Below are 13213 nucleotides of genomic sequence, written 5' to 3'. Positions count from 1 at the left end.
ACATACTTGGGTTAAAAAATAAAACAATTGGGTTAATAACTGTCAAATGTCAAAATTAAATATAACAATGTTTTGACAAATATTGAAATGATCATAATAAGAATCAAAAATGTTTTAATTTGATACCAAACACGATATATTTGGGTTAAAAAATAAAAAAGTTAGGTTAATAACTGTCAAATGTCAAAATTAAACAACAATTTTTTGATAAATATTAAAATGATCTTAATAAGAATCAAAAATGCTTTAATTTGATACCAAACATGATATATTTGGGTTTAAAAATAAAAAAGTTAGGTTAATAACTGTCAAATGTCAAAATTAAATATAACGATTTTTTGATAAATATTAAAATGATCTTAATAAAAATCAAAAATGCTTTAATTTGATACCAAACATGATATATTTGGGTTTAAAAATAAAAAAGTTAGGTTACAAACTGTCAAATAATCGCCATTTTGTTTTGGTAAAAATTAAGATATCTCGACATCGGTTAGAGTAAAACAAGTCGAGTTTGGGTTCATTTTAAAGCATTTTTAATTTTCTAGCTATTTATGTTAAAAAAAGAACATGTTTATAACCAAAAAAATTTTTTTTCATTGTTTTTAATTTTGACATTTGACAGTTTCTAACCTAACTTTTCTATGGTCGGAGCCGAACCCCAGCTCAACTTATTTATCTTCAACCTTTATCGAGATATCTTAAGTTTTAGCAAAAAAAATGGCGATTATTTGAAATTTGACAATTTCTATCTATTCTTTTTATTTCTTAACCCAAATATACAATGTTGAAACATTGAAAATATCTTAATAAGAATCAAAAATGCTTTCATTTGATACCAAACACATCATACTTGGGTTAAAAAATAAAACAATTGGGTTAATAACTGTCAAATGTCAAAATTAAATATAACAATCTTTGACAAATATTGAAATGATCATAATAAGAATCAAAAATGCTTTAATTTGATACCAAACATGATATATTTGGATTTAAGAATTAAAAAGTTAGGTTAATAACCTGTCAAATGTCAAAATTAAATATAACGACTTTTGATGAATATTGAAACGATCTTAATAAGAATCAAAAATGCTTTAATTTGATACCAAACACGATATATTTGGATTTAAAAATAAAAAAGTTAGGTTACAAACTGTCAAATAATCGCCATTTTGTTTTGGTAAAAATTAAGATATCTCGACATCGGTTAGAGATAAACAAGGCGCGTCTCGACGCGCGGCATAACCTCACAATTTCTAGTTTTAATTTTATTTCTAACATTTATAGAGTTGCATAATGTAATATAGGAGAATATATATTAATTTTGACGTTTGACAGTTTCTAACCTAACTTTTTTATTTTTTAACCCAAAAAATATATTATGTTGAAATGATCTTAATAAGAATCAAAAATGCTTTCATTTGATACCAAACACGTCATACTTGGGTTAAAAAATAAAAAAGTTAGGTTAATAACTGTCAAATGTCAAAATGAAATATAACGATTTTTTGATAAACATTGAAACGATCTTAATAAGAATGAAAAATGCTTTAATTTGATACCAAACACGATATATTTGGGTTTAAAAATAAAAAAGTTAGGTTACAAACTGTCAAATGTCAAATAATCGCCATTTTGTTTTGGTAAAAATTAAGATATCTCGATATCGGTTAGAGATAAACAAGTCGAGTTTGGGTTCATTTTAAAGCATTTTTAATTTTCTGTCCATTTATGTTAAAAAAGAACATGTTTATAACCAAAAAATTCGATTTCTGATAAACTTTAACCAAAATATTTTAAATATCTCAAAAACCCAACAATTTTTTTTACGATTTTAACTTTAAATTCGTTTTCCCGATTAAAAACGCTTTAATTTAACACCAAACTCGTTATATTTAGCAAAAATTAAGATACATATCTCAATTTTTTGAGATAAATCCACAAATTTAATCAGAAACATATCGTGTTTGGTATCAAATTAAAGCATTTTCAATCCCGATTACGAATTTTGAAATTGTTTTCCAAAAAAAGGACAGATATAAAAACTTTAATCATAGGAAAAGAAATAAATGGAAACCGGGCTCGAATCGCCATCGCTGAGAAGAAAAAGGAACTCCAACAAACCAAATCAACCGAGTTACCAACGTTTAAAAATAAATTAAAGACCATGAGGATATTGAAAAGCATCGAGAAAGATATTCGAAACTAAAAATCAAATTTTAATTGACTAAAACTATGATACATTAATAAAATTAGTATTATTTTTAGGTTGGTTGTAATGAATTACAAATATTAAAATAAAATTTATTTCACAAATAAATAAAACCACAAAACCAAATTAATTCTAACCACAACAAAACAAAACAAAAAAGTCATTATTACAAAATAATTAATTTTAAAAAGAAATAAACGGCGCTTAACTGTATAAACCGATTGGCCCAATAAAACCAATTCAATTTAACCCTGGCTTTGGGTAAACTCGACAAATCATCCTTTAAAACATACTGTCGTATCCCCAACATAAAATCTTTTATATACGGGTCCCAATTAAATCCATTTTCGCGTCTTATATCAATATTGAATCGATTCCCATCCTCCGCGCTATCCACGGCTCCAACTAAATCCTTTATGTTCGAGGTGTGGAAATTCCATTCGTGTAATGCGAAAAATTCGCCTGTTTTGCAAGCTCGTTCGAACTTTTTTGAAATCTTATACATTCTAATAAATAATTAAATATTATTTGATTAATACATCTTTGTTTATCGTTTGTTAATCAATTAATTAACTTACATCGGTTTCCTTTTGGTGCAATAAAGGATTAAATCGAAAATACACGCTGGAACCCGTTGTAATAAAACGGCGTAAATCCAATGTACGATTCGATTGGTTCGGTATGAAAATCCGGGGTACCAGCTTAAATATTTCGTGGGGTATTGTCTGGCGTAAGTTTGCGTCAAGTGCCCGATTTCTTTCCATAAAACTTTGTTGATTTGGCCGCTTGTGCAGTTGTAAACGCGCATTGAATTCGAGCGATACGCCACGGTGTGCCAAGCCGCTGTCACCAAAGTATTCGCCACGACGTCCACCGGGATCAAATCCATCACGTTCTTTTCGTCGGCGATTATGCTTTTTATGCTTCCACGCCCGATTTCCATCATGATTCCGGTTATTCCTGATATGTTATCGACCCAACCTGGAAAAGGTTCCTGCCAGGCGGCGGTAACTAAAAAAAATTGATTTAAATTGTAATCTACATCAAATTTGCTTTAATTTGATACCAAACACGATATATTTACAACAAAATTAAACAAAAGTATCTCAAATTCTTGAGATATTATTGATTCGAAATTAAATTCTTAATCGGGATTAAAAATGCTTTAATTTGATACCAAACACGATATAGTTCCGATAAAAATTAAAATTGAGATATATTTTTTAATTTTTTGAGATAAATCCATAAATTTTGACATAAATACATCGAGTTTGGTACCGTTTTAAAGCATTTTTAATGTTAATTGACATAAATTTGATTGAAATCGATTTTTGATAAAATTTAATTAAAAAGTGTCGAATATCTCAAAAACCCAACAAAAAAATTTTATGGTTTTAACATTAAATTCGTAATTATGATTAAAAATGCTTTAATTTGATACCAAACACCGTATATTTAAGACATAAATGAAAATTGAGATACATCAAGATATATATCATACTTTTTTGAGATACAAGCCCAATAATTAACAGAAATGCATCGAGTTTGGTATCATTTTAAAGCATTTTTAATTTTCTGATTAATTTCAATCAAAAAATTTCAAATATCTCAAAAACCTAACGAAAATTTGTTATGGTTTTAACATTAAATACGTAATCGGGATTATAAGTGCTTGAATTTGATACCAAACTCGATATATATCCGACAAAAAAATAAAAATTGAGATATATATCTTAATATTTTGAGATACAACCTTAATAATTAACAGAAATACACCGAGTTTGGTATCGTCTTAACGCAGTTTTAATTTTAATTATCATAAATGTGGGTTGAAAACGATTTTTGATCAAATTTGATTCAAAAGTTTCAAATATCTCAAAAATCCAATGAATTTTTTTACAATTTTAACGCTAAATTCGTAATCGTGGTGAAAAATCCTTTAATTTGACACCAAACACGATATATTTCTGACAAAAAATAATAAATTGAGATATATCAAGATATATATCATATTTTTTGAGATACATTAATCAAAATTAACAGAAATATATCGAGTTTGGTATCATTTTAAAGCATTATTAATTTTAATGACCTTAAATTAAGGTTGAAATCGATTTCTGATAAATTTTAACTAAAAAATTTCAAATATCTCTAAAACCTAACCAAATTTTTTTACGACTTTAACATCAACTTCGTAATCGGGGTTAAAAATGCTTTAATTTGATACCAAACATGATATATTTGTGTTAAAAACTAAAAAAGTTGGATTAATAACTGTCAAATGTCAAAATTAAATATAACGATTTTTGATAAATATTGAAATAATCTTAATAAGAATCAAAAATGCTTTAATTTGATACCAAACACGATATATTTAGGTTTAAAAATAAAAAAGTTAGGTTAGGAACTGTCAAATGTCAACATTAAATATAACGTTTTTTGATAAATATTGAAATGATCTTAATAGCAATCAAAAATGCTTTAATTTGATACCAAACATGATATATTTAGGTTTAAAAATAAAAAAGTAAGGTTAATAACTGTCAAATGTCAAAATTAAGTATAAGGATTTTTGATAAATATTGAAATGATCTTAATAAGAATCAAAAATGCTTTAATTTGATACCAAACATGATATATTTGGGTTTAAAAATAAAAAAGTTAGGTTACAAACTGTCATATGTCAAATAATCGCCATTTTTTTTGGTAAAAATTAAGATATCTCGACAACGGTTAGAGATAAATAACTCGAGTTTGGGTTCATTTTAAAACATTTTTAATTTTGTGTCCATTTTTTAAAAAAGTTGGATTAATAACTGTCAAATGTCAAAATTAAATATAACGATTTTTGATAAATATTGAAATAATCTTAATAAGAATCAAAAATGCTTTAATTTGATACCAAACACGATATATTTAGGTTTAAAAATAAAAAAGTTAGGTTAGGAACTGTCAAATGTCAACATTAAATATAACGTTTTTTGATAAATATTGAAATGATCTTAATAGGAATCAAAAATGCTTTAATTTGATACCAAACATGATATATTTAGGTTTAAAAATAAAAAAGTAAGGTTAATAACTGTCAAATGTCAAAATTAAGTATAAGGATTTTTGATAAATATTAAAATGATCTTAATAAGAATCAAAAATGCTTTAATTTGATACCAAACATGATATATTTGGGTTTAAAAATAAAAAAGTTGAATTAATAACTGTCAAATGTCAAAATTATATATAACAACTTTTTGATAAATACTAAAATGATCTTAATAAGAATTAAAAATGCTTTAATTTGATACCAAACATGATATATTTGGGCTAAAAACTAAAAAAGTTATGGTAGAAACTGTCAAATGTCAAAAATAAATATAACGATTTTAGTAAATATTGAAACGATCTTAATAAGAATCAAAAATGCTTTAATTTGATACCAAACACGATATATTTGGGTTTAAAAATAAAAAAGTTAGGTTACAAACTGTCATATGTCAAATAATCGCCATTTTGTTTTGGTAAAAATTAAGATATCTCGACATCGGTTAGAGATAAACAAGTCGAGTTTGGGTTCATTTTAAAGCATTTTTAATTTTCTGTCCATTTATGTTAAAAAAAGAACATGTTTATAACCAAAAAATTTTTTTTTCGTTGTTTTTAATTTTGACATTTGACAGTTTCTAACGTTTAACCCAAATATATCGTGTTTGATATGAAATGAAAGCAATTTTGACGGGTTTTACGGTGATTATTAGTAGAAATAAAAAAGTTAGGTTAATAACTGTTAAATGTCAAAATGAAATATAACGATTTTTTGATAAATATTGAAATGATCTTAATAAGAATCAAAAATGCTTTAATTTGATACTAAACATGATATATTTGGGTTTAAAAATAAAAAAGTTAGGTTAATAATTGTCAAATGTCAAATAATCGCCATTTTTTTTGGTAAAAATTAAGATATCTCGACAACGGTTAAAGATAAATAAGTCGAGTTTGGGTTCATTTTAAAGCATTTTTAATTTTGTGTCCATTTTTTAAAAAAGAACACGTTTACAACCAAAAAATTTTTTTCATTGTATTTAATTTTGACATTTGACAGTTTCTAACATAAGTTTAACCCAAATATATCGTGTTTGATATGAAATGAAAGCAATTTTGACGGATTTTACGATGATTGTTAGTAGAAATAAAAAAGTTAGGTTAATAACTGTCAAATGTCAAATAATCGCCATTTTTTTTTGTAAAAATTAAGATATCTCGACAACGGTTAGAGATAAACAAGTCGAGTTTGGGTTCATTTTGAAGCATTTTTAATTTTGATTCTATTAAATTAAGGTTAAAATCGATTTTTGATAAATTTTAATCAAAAAAATTTGTTATGGTTTTAACATTAAATTCGTTATCTGGATAAAAATGCTTTAATTCAACACCAAACTCGATATATTTCCAACAAAAATAAAAATTGAGATACATATCTTAATTTTTTGAGATAAATCCACAAATTTAATCAGAAACATGTCGTGTTTGGTATCAAATTAAAGCATTTTCAACCCCGATTACGAATTTTGAATCAAACTTAGCTTCAATTTAAGTTTTCTCACCTATAGATGGCCTAACGATCGCAATAGGAAGTTTGGCCGAATATTCCCAAACGATAAATTCCGCCATCGCTTTCGTAAAGGTGTAGGTATTCGGATGATCGCCCATAACCTCCTTTTCTAGCGTTTTCAAAGCGGCTTCGGGTAAAAATTCAATGCAATTAATCAACGATCTAGGATCGAAGGGCGGTTTATAAACGGTTTCTTCCACGTCGTTTTTATCCGCGTTACTGTACGCGGTCGAAACGTGTACGAAACTTTGCAAATTTTTTATTTCGGCTCCAAACTCCAAGACGCGCTTCGTGCCCAAAGTGTTCAAAACGACGGCCGTTTTAAAATCTTCGTTAAAACGGACCGTTGCGGCCGAATGGAAAATCATCGTTAATTTTTCGGCGAGTTTTTCACGGTCGATCTCGGATATTCCGAGATTGTGCTGAGATACGTCGCCCTCGATGATTTTTATTTTATTTAAGACTTCCGGATTTGTTTCTTTGATTTTATTAAAAACCTTTTTTGGAAATAAAAGTTGTTTTAATAATTATTTGGGATGTTAAGTGTTAGATAAAAGCCGGATTAGCATAGATTTCACTTCGAGAGAAATTCTCCGTCTCGTTTTCTAAAGATAAATTTTCTAATTTACTTTCATTTAGGTATTTTTTTATTTCTTTTTTTTGGAAAAATGATTTTTAATTTTTACTGTTACGTTTTAATAACTTAATAAATATTCATTGGATATTAACTCACCGGGTTTTTGAGGAGCTCTTTCAATCTTTGTTCACACCCCATCCCCCTTTTAGGCCTAATTAATAAATAAACGCTATCGATATCGTCGCAAGACCTCAATAATTTCTCTAAAAGGGCTTTCCCAACGAACCCCGTCGAGCCGGTTATAAAAATAGAGGCGTCTTTATAAAAATGTCCAATGTTATTTGTTATTACGTCCCTGATGATGGTGTTGTTGTTTTTTAATTTAGCACCGGTGAAATAAATGTCTTCTTTGATGTTTAACCCCATCGTTGAATTTGATTCTTAAGAATTTCGTGAAAGGTTTTAAACTCCAACAAGAACGCCAACCCTGGAAAACCCAACAACATCTACTGAAACATGGCTTTTCCGTTTCGATCGGCGACGACGTCGACGGAGAAAGTGGCAGATGCACTTTCAATATTGTATGAGAGGAAAGGGTCAATTTAACGCACGCCATAAAACAAAATAGATAAAAATCGATTCAAAAATAATCTTTTTTTCAATTTAATTTGCTTGATTCAAAAAGAAAATCGAATTTGGTTAATTTTAACACCAAACACGACGAATTTCCGATAAAAATTAAAATTGAGATATATATCTTAATTTTTTGAGATACAACCTTAATAATTAACAAAAATTCACCGATTTTTAATCTTAATTGTTATAAATTTGAGTTAAAATCGGTTTTTTTAAATTTCAACAACAAAATTTATCTCAAAATTTTGAGATATTATTGATTTGATATTAAATTCGTAATCACGATTAAAAATGCTTTAATTTGATACCAAACACGACATATTTCCGATAAAAATCAAAATTGAGATAAATAGAGATCTATCTTTTAATTTTTTGAGATAAATCCACAAATTTTTGCAGAAATATATCGTGTTTGGTATCGTTTTAAAGCATTTTTAATTTTGATTGCACTAAATTAAGGTTGAAATCGAAATCTGATCAATTTTAGCAACAAAATTTAAAAAATGTATCCCAAATTTCTGTGATATTATTGACTTGATATTAAATTCGTAATCGTTATTAAAAATGCTTTAATTTGATACCAAACACGACATATTTCTGACAAAAAATAATAAATTGAGATATATCAAGATATATATCATATATTTTTAAGATACATTAATCGTAATTAACAGAAATATATCGAGTTTGGTATCATTTTAAAGCATTTTAAATTTTGATTACATTAAATTAAGGTTAAAATCGATTTGATAAAATTTAATCGTAAAGTTTTGAGATATCTCAAAAATTCAACGAAAATCTTTACGTTTTTAACTCTAAATTCGTAATCGTGATTAAAAATGCTTTAATTTAATACCAAACACGATATATTTCCGCTAAAAAATAAACATCGAGATATATATCTTAATTTTTTGAGATACAACCTTAATAATTACCAGAAATACTCCAAGTTTGGTATCGTTTTAAAGCATTTTTAATTTTAATTGTCATAAATTCGGGTTAAAATCGATATTTGATAAAATTTAACAAAAAAATTTGAAATATCTCAAAGATACAACGAATTTTTTTACGATTTTCACATTAAATTCGTAATCGTGATTAAAAATACTTCAATTTGATACCAAACATGATATATTTCCGATGAAAATGAAAATTGAGATACATCAAGATATATATCATGATTATTTGAGATACAATAATCAAAATTAACAGAAATATATCGAGTTTGGTATCATTTTAAAGCATTTTTAATTTTGATTACATTAAATTGAGGCTGAAATCGATTTCTGATCAATTTTAATTAAAGAGTTACAAATATCTCAAAAATTCAACCAAATTTTTTTATGAGTTTCTCTTTAAATTCGTAATAAGAGTTAAAAATGCTTTAATTTGACACCAAACTCAATATATTTTAGACAAAAATCAAAATTGAGATACATCAAGATATATATCATGATTATTTGAGATACAATAATTAAAATTAACAGAAATACATCGAGTTTGGTATCATTTTAAAGCATTTTTAATTTTGATTACATTAAATTAAGGTTGAAATCGATTTCTGATCAATTTTAATCGTAAAGTTTCAAATATTTCAAAAATCCAACAATAATTATTTACGATTTTAACATTAAATTCGTAATCGTGATTAAAAATGCTTTAATTTGATACCAAACTCGATATATTTCCGACAAAAACAAAGAAATGGTGAAAAATTAAAAAAAAAATGAAATTCGAAAAAAAGATGGCGGCCGAAAAACTGTAAAGTGATATACCCAGGTTGTTTTTTAAGATAAATACGTCGAGTTTGGTGTCAAATTTTAAGTTTTTCAAAAATCTAATTGAAAATAATAAAATTTGTTTAAAAAAATGAATTTTAATTTTTCTTAATTAATTAAAAAATAAAAAAATCGATTTATCTTAATTGATTCAAAAATAAAATCAAATTTGGATCAGTTTGACACCAAACACGATGTGTTTATGTTTAAAAACAAAAAAGTTGGGGAAAAAGTTAAGAAAAAAAAATGAAAATCGAAAAAAAATGGCGGCCGAAAAACTGTAAAGTGATATATCCGGGTTGTTTTTTAAGATAAATACGTCGAGTTTGGTATTAAATTTTAAGTTTTTCAAAAATCTAATTGAAAATAATAAAATTTGTTTAAAAAAATTAATTTTAATTTTTCTAATTAATTAAAAAATAAAAAAAATCGATTTATTTTAATTGATTCAAAAATAAAATCAAATTTGGATCATTTTGACACCAAACACGATGTGTTTATGTTTAAAAACAAAAAAGTTAGGGTAAAATTAAAAAAAAAAAATGAAAATCGAAAAAAAGATGGCGGCTGAAAAACTGTAAAGTGATATACCCAGGTTGTTTTTTAAGATAAATACGTCGAGTTTGGTATCAAACTTTAAGTTTTTCAAAAATTTAATTGAAAATAATAAAATTTGTTTAAAAAAAATCATTTTGAAAAAAAAAAGAAACTAAAAAATCGATTTAACGAGATTAATGTAACGCGGAAGATGTTAATTAATCAATTTTTAATCGTTTTTGTGCTCTAGGAAAGTTTTTGAACATAAACTTAGTATCTGGGACAACGTACTCGAGGCGTTTTGACATTCACCTTTCCTCTTTTCTTAGTGTTATGGTGTGCGATCGTGAACTTTCTTCGTTATATTTTACGGGTGATGACCCAAATAAAGATTGACCAAATTTTTTCATTCAACACATAAATAACAAACGAGAGCATAAAGATTAAATTAGACTTTAAAGTTATTTCCTTCTACATCATTTACCTCGTTCGCAACTAGAGCAAGAAAACCAGAGGCAATGATAATTATTTAAAAAAAAAATCAACTATTCGAACGCCATAACCTTGTTCTTGACTATTTCTGCACGTTCTGATCGCCTTTTACCAACAACTACACGCAAATAAATGCTAATTTTCATTGTATTTAGATTTTTCTGGTTCAATTAGAACCGATTAAAAAATTGAATGAATTAAAAATTAATAAAAACGTAAATACTTACCTAAAATTAATTAATTAAAAGAATTTTCTTCGATTAAAAATTAAATATAACCTCACTGATTTAAAAATAATCCATTTTTTTTTATCTTGACAAATCTTAACCCGACAACTTAAACACTTTAAATGAGACTAAAACCAAGTTTTCCAAGTTGAGTCTCTCGGGGGCCGGCAAAGTCGAGAAAGTAGGAAGTCTCTCAACAGTTTCGATTGCATAATGTACGTTCGATCCTTTTTATTTATTCCTCAAAAAGGAGATTCAACCCCCACCTCCCCCCTCCAACCCCCCCGATTAATTCTTTTTACACCGCCGAACATACAATAAAAAATAAATTAAACAACGTCTATTATTTATTTAATTTAAAATTAATTTTTGCGGTTTTGCTCAAAAAAAATGATGTCAAATTTTATTGCCTTAACGTTATTAAATAATGTAATTAAAAGAATAATTTTTTTTTATTGGTTTTAGTAAATTGAGGGGTTATTAATTTTTGGGTGATTTGTTACGTAATTTTGTGAAGAAAACACTCAAAAAGAAATGGGAACAACAATTTCGTAAGATTCAGGTTTCTCTTTATGGTGATATAATAATGTAAATATCAATTTTCCTCCTAATTGTTTTTATCATTTTTTTAAATAATTAATTGATAAACCGCAAACGGTTAATCGTAAATAATAAATTGATGGGTTTTAGATTAAAACCGTTGAAACGATCAATAGCGAAGGTAAACGTTAAATACATCATCAATGTCTCATCGTTGTTTTTAACCAGATGTATAACTTATAAGTATTTGTGAGTAAAATTGAATTCTTACCTTTGGTGGTGATTGATTCGGAATGAACGGCATCTGAAACAAATTAAAATCTCAATCAATTAAACGTCACAACGACTAAGAATCAAAAATGCTTTAATTTGATACCAAACATGACGTATATGGGTAAAAAAATAAAAAAATTGGGTTAATAACTGTCAAATGTCAAAATTATATATAACGATTTTTTTAAATCATCTTAATAAGAAACAAAAATGCTTTAATTTGATACCAAACACGATATATTTGGGTTAAAACATGAAAAAGTTAGGTTAAAAACTAAATGTCAAAATTATATATATAACGATTTTTTGATAAATATGAAATGATGTTAATAAGAATCAAAAAATGCTTTAATTTGATACCAAACACGATATATTTGGGTTAAAAAATAAAAAAGTAAGGTTAATAACTGTCAAATGTCAAAATTAAATATAACGATTTTTGATAAATAGTGAAATGGTCTTAATGAGAATCAAAAATGCTTTAATTTGATACCAAACATGATATATTTGGGTTAAAAAATAAAAAAGTTAGGTTAATAACTGTCAAATGTCAAAATTAAATATAACGATTTTTGATAAATAGTGAAATGGTCTTAATGAGAATCAAAAATGCTTTAATTTGATACCAAACACGATATACTTGGGTTAAAAACTAAAAAAGTTAGGTTAATAACTGTCAAAATTAAATAACGATTTTTTGATTAAATGATCTTAATAAGAATCAAAAATGCTTTAATTTAATACCAAACATGATATATTTGGGTTAAAAATAAAAAAAGTTAGGTTATGAACTGTCAAATTACCGCCATTTTTATTTTTTGGTAAAAATGAAGATATCTCGATAACGGTTAGAGATAAATAAGTCGAGTTTGGGTTCATTTTAAAGCATTTTTAATGTTCTGTCTACTTATGTTAAAAAAAGAACACCTTTATAACCACACATTTTTTTTTCGTTATATTTAATTTTGACATTTGACAGTTTATTTAGGTTATAAACTGTCAAATGTTTAACCCAAATATATACCTTCAAATTTGTAGTTTTAATTTTATTTCTAACATTCATAGAGTTACATAATGTGATATGGAAGAATATATATTAATTTTGACATTTGACAGTTTCTAACCTCACTTTTTTATTTTTTAACCCAAATGTATCATGTTGAAACATTGAAATGATCTTAATAAGAATCAAAAATGCTTTAATTTGATACCAAACATGATATATTTAGGTTAAAAAATTAAAAAGTTAGGTTAGAAACTGTCAAATGTCAAAACTAAACATAACGATTTTTTGATAAATATTGAAATGATCTTAATAAGAATCAAAAAAGC

The 13213-nt window shown here is 26.0% G+C and overlaps 1 protein-coding gene across 5 annotated transcripts in view; it reads right to left on the bottom strand.

Moving 5' to 3' along the window:
• Positions 1-2290: 2290 nt before the first annotated feature.
• Positions 2291-13213, bottom strand: part of LOC111418726 (putative fatty acyl-CoA reductase CG5065) — a 33066-nt gene continuing 22143 nt past the window's right edge. For 4 of the 5 annotated variants that reach the window (XM_023051378.2, XM_023051381.2, XM_023051379.2 and 1 more), the window contains exons 2-6: positions 11880-11912; positions 7555-7885; positions 6814-7318; positions 2791-3223; positions 2291-2718 (exon numbers count right to left, since the gene is read on the bottom strand). In XM_023051378.2, coding sequence (XP_022907146.1) covers positions 2379-2718; positions 2791-3223; positions 6814-7318; positions 7555-7824 — 1548 coding nt within the window. In that variant the 5' untranslated portion in view covers positions 7825-7885; positions 11880-11912 and the 3' untranslated portion in view covers positions 2291-2378. Of the gene's footprint in view, positions 2719-2790; positions 3224-6813; positions 7319-7554; positions 7886-11068; positions 11265-11879; positions 11913-13213 lie in introns of those variants that run through there. The other variant, XM_023051386.2, reaches the window with a different exon arrangement.

Source organism: Onthophagus taurus, unplaced genomic scaffold (genome assembly GCF_036711975.1).
Source record: "Onthophagus taurus isolate NC unplaced genomic scaffold, IU_Otau_3.0 ScKx7SY_16, whole genome shotgun sequence".
Taxonomy (NCBI): domain Eukaryota; kingdom Metazoa; phylum Arthropoda; class Insecta; order Coleoptera; family Scarabaeidae; genus Onthophagus; species Onthophagus taurus.
This window is presented reverse-complemented; position numbering and strand designations above follow the sequence as displayed.